This window comes from Necator americanus (assembly GCF_031761385.1).
Source record: "Necator americanus strain Aroian chromosome Unknown Necator_2022.05.29.01.07, whole genome shotgun sequence".
Classification (NCBI taxonomy): domain Eukaryota; kingdom Metazoa; phylum Nematoda; class Chromadorea; order Rhabditida; family Ancylostomatidae; genus Necator; species Necator americanus.
The window spans coordinates 115,305-121,440 of record NW_026986548.1 but is presented as its reverse complement, the minus strand read 5'-3'; the positions used below and the strand labels follow the sequence as shown (position 1 = coordinate 121,440).

General features: G+C 40.8%; 1 protein-coding gene across 1 annotated transcript; it reads right to left on the bottom strand.

The window, feature by feature from the left end:
* Nucleotides 1–1,236: 1,236 nt before the first annotated feature.
* Nucleotides 1,237–5,093, bottom strand: RB195_026454 (uncharacterized protein; the record flags this gene model as incomplete). The annotated part of the gene is made up of 4 exons (XM_064176960.1): nucleotides 1,237–1,287; nucleotides 1,699–1,797; nucleotides 2,897–3,016; nucleotides 5,046–5,093. 4 exons carry the CDS (start codon nucleotides 5,091–5,093, stop codon nucleotides 1,237–1,239), a joined length of 318 nt encoding a protein of 105 aa, XP_064070896.1.
* Between the last annotated feature and the right edge of the window lie 1,043 nt (nucleotides 5,094–6,136).

Genomic DNA, 6,136 nt, shown 5'->3' with positions numbered 1-6,136 from the left:
TTCTTTCTCCTCGTTCTCTTAATTTCTTTCCAAAAAAAAGGGGAAAAAATAAATAAATGAATAGAACAAAAAATGTTTGCTTTTAAGAAAGATTAAGCAGTTATCTAGTAAACAACTCGGTTTCAACTCATTTCCGCACATATGCGTGCTTTTATCTGAAAGATCAGAGAACACCAAAAATATAATCGAAGCTACGGTCGCAGTTCTTAAGGACGGCAGCAAATGCTGAATTTCCTTTTCTGCGATCATTCATTTCCTACTAGATAATTTCAATCTTGAATGGTCCGCAATTTTCTAGTATTGAAACTGCTTCCTAACTTATTAATATGAATAGTTTATAAAAGTACGAATGGAGCCGCGTATACGGGGTCGGATTGCTACCTGCACGTGGTAGCCCTGCCCTAACTAAACGCAATCAGGCGTTCGAGTGTTCGCTTGGAAAGTACGAGCTATATAACCCGCACTGTTATATGGCGAAAGATTTCCATGGGTTCCATCTGGAAGAAGCCACATGGCCGAAAACCAAAGTTCTGGACTGAGGTGGTGAAAGGGGACCTGAGGACACTCGCTGTGGATGGACAGTTCAGGAGAGACGTAAATTTTGCAGAATATGGTATAGCAACGAATGGATTGATTCTATGCAAGCTCTCACAGAAGATCGAGAAGATTGGGCAGAGTTACGTTCAAGGGCGGCATACCTCGGTGAAGACGCGGGTAATCGCGTGAGGCGATGACATCAGCCCGCCGATTATGTCAAGTCAATGAAAAGTACGAATACAAACTTACATGTATTCTTATAATCAGTCGTTTTGTTGGTTTATTGAATGGTGGTGCTTAGGAAAAAAAATTACAACCATTAAAACTGGATGGAGAAAAGACACAAGTTACTAAAACTGCAAATCTTTCACTGCTCTGGAAAGATCCTTGTAAACAGCCTATTTCTTCGGCCCTAAAATACTGAAAGCCATGGCCGAGCAGCTGCTCATGATCTACAACTGAAGATCAATCACTCTTGCCGCGTTGTCATTGTGGCTGCGCTACCACAAAACATCTGGTTTATTGCTTTAATGTGTAGTAGGGCGCGGAAAACACAGAAGAAAAAAAGAAAATTCACTGACCATCAAAACGTAAAATGCAACAAAGAGAAGAGAAAATCTACAAATGTGCCGCCACAATGCGTTTCACTCTTTCTAAAAATGTACAATAGGCGAAAATGGTCTGTACAGAAAATGAGTATCAAGCGGAGCTGGTCTGCTGCATTTGAAGGAGCATCTTTGCCACCGGCGCCTTAAAATTTCCGACTGAGATTTGGAATTGTTTATTTATTATGTGTAAAAAATGATGAAATTAGTGTTGGAGTTGAATGGAAAGTTACATAAAGTATTCTTTGTAATTTTTCAGTAACTTTATCGTTACTCCAGTATTGTGATAACTAGTACACTCAAGTAAGAGATGAAAATTCACTGATAGACATCTATTGCCTGGAAATTAATTAGTCACGAGATCTAAAAAGATGAGATTTTTTGGATGTTTTCGTTGGAAGTTCAAATTATTTTGAGTCAACTTTTAGATAAGTTTGGTTCTTTAGGTCTCTCACTTAGTCTTTTTTAGGACTAGAAGTGGTGAGTCCATGCAGGCGTTTAGTGATTTCTACCGGTAAGTTACTCCGAAATAAATTTGTTTCACCCAACCACTCACCTGTCCATTTCTGATGAGAGCGTCAGTCATTGGTCCAACCCAGTGATTTTTCGTCTTAAGCAAGCAGATCAACGCATCCACCTGTGCTTGAGTGGATTCCTAGATTTGGATAGAGATTTAATCAGCTCTTGAATTTAAAAAACGATGTATGAAAGATTTGCCGCTGAAGAACGGTTTTCAAGGATCAAATCCTTTTTTGTCTTGACTTCCTTCAAAAAAAAAACTCCCAAAATTAAAATTCCTTCTAAAAAAAACCACGATGTCAGTTTTAGATGGCGCCTTTGAGTGAAATCTTTTTGTACTTCCATAATTTCTCCCAGATCTTTGCTCGCAAAGGAAGGGAGGCCCTTGAACAAAGGTAGAAGTCCGACAAGGAAATATGTAAACAACATGTAAACAAACCCCGCTTTCACAGGACAAATTCAAGAACCCGTGCTGTTTAGTTTATTGGTTAGTCAATAGGCAAATACGTTACTATTCAATGCCAACAGTCTGGAAAATTCGAAAACTCCCCAGAAATACTACAGAGGAGTTTTAGTACACCGATACGACATTCTTTTTCTACTTCAACACCTGCAACTTCTGGATCTCTATAGATGGTCAAACTACTCAAAAAAGTAGCGAACACAGTACCAACCGTGTTCCTCACTTTTGCAATTATGCCTGACATTATAAAGTGAGAATTCTAGAAAAACCGCAACGACACAACTTCAAAAAATCATTATGATAGCAGCCCCGAGATAAAAGATCGCACATGCAAGACACTACCCAGAACGACGTCTATATTTTCCCGATTATAAAATTTTTATAGCTATGATGAAAAAACATTTATGGTTTTGCAAGCTTGTTCAAACTATTAACTGTACATTTGGAAAATTTCTGATCCAATGTGACATGTTCGAATCCTTTCTGAATCTAAAAAAAATTCAGACCGACAAAGATGCTGTTCTAACGTTCTGCGATTTTCTCTTTTTTTCCAAATTCTTCCCCCAAAAAAGCAAGGCTCATGAGACGATGTTTACTGATTACTGTTTCAAATCTTCCTCAAATCAAATAGTAAAAACTCAATCCCAGAATTGTTAGCAATTGAGAACGTAAAATCTTTTCTGATGATAATTCTTCATGGACGGATAAATCTCCTGGATAATGCTGCCTGGACAATGTTGAGGTAAACATAAGGCTGAGCTGAGATGATCACCTTCGCGTAGACTGCACCCATTTCGTAGGATTTCAATACGTTCCTTGCCACAAGTATTGGCACTAAGTCTTTCAGATTCATGGTCTCAAGTGTTGAACGCAGACGATCGAGGTTGTCTGCCTAAAATAAAAAAGAGATCTTACAAGCTTGGATCAAAAACACATTCCTAAAAGTAATATTATTAGTATTCTTTACCCAATGATGGCTTCTGTGTAAATAAACCAACCTAAGAGGAGCATATCAAGAAATTCGCATCTTAAATTCTTTCCACGAATAATTAAAGAGAAGGGTGTGGGTGACGAATAGTATGATCGTCCTCAATACCTTTTGATCCAAAGAAAAGCGTGCGAAACAGAAGCGTAGCAGCAGGTAGCATCGTTGGGAAGACGGGACGAGACAAGGATGTTTCTGTCTCCCAAACGATGCAACTGATTACGAGCAGTAGAATGAGGACAATCAGCAACTTGTCCACAATTGTATAGATGGGGCTATCTTTGATGCTTATTTGAGATTAAGATAAGTTGGATTGCAGGAGCTGGATGACGAAGGAGTTCTATCGCGTAATAAGTTGCGTCGTTGGGGAGACGAAGTCACAGAGTGTCTCTTTAGAGTGGAGGATTGAGAGCGATCACCTACTGTGGAGGATTGAGAGCGATCACGCTCACGCTCCTTAATTATACTCCTACCCCTATCCATTCGTGGAGACAACCCGATTTCATTAATTACGTGATACAACATAAACGCCCCAAAGTCAGGATAAACGCATCTTGCAAACTGCTTAAAAATTATGACCGACTCAATGCGTCACAGTAAAAGTGAGACGCTAGCTGATTTGTGCTGCATTCAGAAGTTCGCATTTCGTCTACTGCGCACTACTCGTAGACGTGATCATATACTTGCATATCACTATTGGACTTTTGCATCTCCTTTCTCCCACTTTTAGATTTTTTTGTATTCTGGGATTCGCAGGGTATTGTGTACTCGGAGCTGCTGAATGGTAATCAGACAATCCGCGCCAGACTCCGCATGCGAAGCGACTCCCGAAGCCGGCCGATACAGCGCGCGAAAAACGCCCAAAACGCCTCGAAGTCGAACTGCTGCGTGACAGGGCGAGACCTAAGGTGGCAAAGGAGAAACGAAAATTTCTGGAGGGCATAGGCTGAGCGACCACCTGTACACCCTCCCTATAACCCGGACATCGTCACATCCCACCATCGCATGTTTGGATCCCGAAGCAGCATCTGGACAAAAAGAAGCTTCAAAAGACCACGATAACCTTAAGAACGTACTCAACGACTTTTTATCGTCACAGTTCCTTTCCTTTAGGGGGAAGGGCACTGAGACCTCGCTCATCTATTGGTTAGATGTTGCTGATAATGATGGCAGTTAGATTGTGGATCCTTGATTCACACTAATGCAATTTATTCCTTTTAGAAGGGGAGCAAAAATATGAAAAGACACAATAAAACATGTTTTGCAGGGGTTACACTGTAATGTCATGCAATTAAAGAGTAGGGCAGTCAAAAGGCAATTTTCTAAGAACTTGTGCGCTGGAGCTACGTATTATGGCGGAAGTAGGCAAAGACTTCCACGCACTTGGAGTCAGCATCCAACGAGTTTTCGGTTATAGCTGGTTTAAAAACTACCTTATTTGGAAAATGGTCGCAGTTACATGCGTGCACAACGCGAATTTCCTACATTTTCATCATCCGCTTCGTGTTTCTGCTCCAACAGAGAAGAAAAAAAAAGAATCAAACAGCAATAAGAAAAATCAGCTTCGAGCAACTGAAAAATATGATAACAAAAGGCATTCGGCAAGAATCTCCGGAATTCAAAGCTTGGACTCTTAGCGTTCATCGAGTACGTTACTGACTTACAACCACGTTTCGTTGCTCACCACTCTAACGCTGCGCGAGGTCAGTATCTCACATCACACAAACCCCCGAGACTCCTAAAAATTCCGGTCGACAGCTTCATTCCGTTCTTAATGTGACGTACGCCTACTAACAAAATTTAATTGAAGTAAATTATTTTGGTGCAGCAACAATCAGTTTCAGTGATGCATCTACAATTACCCACAAGCAGCAGTCCTTGGGCACCTTTGAAGTAAAATTGCATAGAAACTAAAAGAATTTCTTGGAAAACATACCTGTTCGGCACGGATATCGGCCAGACTGCGTGAACAAGAGATTGACATGACGAAGTGAACTGAGGGTTGCCCAAGAAAAAAACTCTGAAGAGCAAACACCCATCTGACACGGAGATTTTTTTGAGAACACGAGCAGAGATCATAGACCGAAATTGATTTCTAAGGCAACCGGAACAGCGAGAACGACATCCGAACAACTGTTTTGCGGCCGCACAGACAAATGAGTGACCGAGATTAATTGGATGTGAGATCTAACGGCACTAGAAATCCGGACACTGTTGGCGGAGCGTGAGCACATGCATTCTGTTGCACTTCTCTTTTATGCGGGAGCGACGAGAAAAAATATGCGATAACAATGAAAAGGAGCTAATTTTCGCAAAAATCGTCACTGCATAGCTCGAAAACAAGGAAGTGACGTTTGCGGATAGATTCTCTCGGCGTTAAAATAAGTAACAAAATAAAAACGTTAGATAATTCAACCAGGTCAGGTAACTCAGCTAGCCGAGCGGATAGCAATTTCGACAGGATCGGATGAAGAGGTCAAAATGGAGATCTGACAAGCAAGTAAATTCCTATTTTCGAAACTTTTCCTCGAGATTACGAAAATAAGATCTTCATGAAGCAGGTTGTAAAAGCTAGATACGGTACGCTCACTAGAACTCATCGTTATCAGAACTGTTCGAGATTTTGTCTCAATAAGTTGCTTCCCTTTGGGATTGGGATCAAAATGTGGGACAGAGCGCCGCAATTCTGAGGCAAAGCTCTAATCTCTTGGGTATTATTCGACAAAGGCTTAAACAGCACGGGTTTCCAAGCAAGCACATAATTGTTTTCTAAGTGATGACCACTTTTTTTTTTCAAATCTTGACTAAAAGGAGGACTTTACTAACCAGAGAGGAGTTCTATTATGGGTACGAGAGAGAGAGCGTACGAGATCAGTGATCTTCGATGCCGCGTCGTGTGCGCTGTCGGTTTCTGTGGGGAAAAAAATTTTTCTAGAAATCCAAACAGAGACCCAAGTACTGCTAGTTGGGGAGTAGAACTAAAATTAGACTAATTTCAACCAAAAGGAGGTCTTAATGACTTCCTGT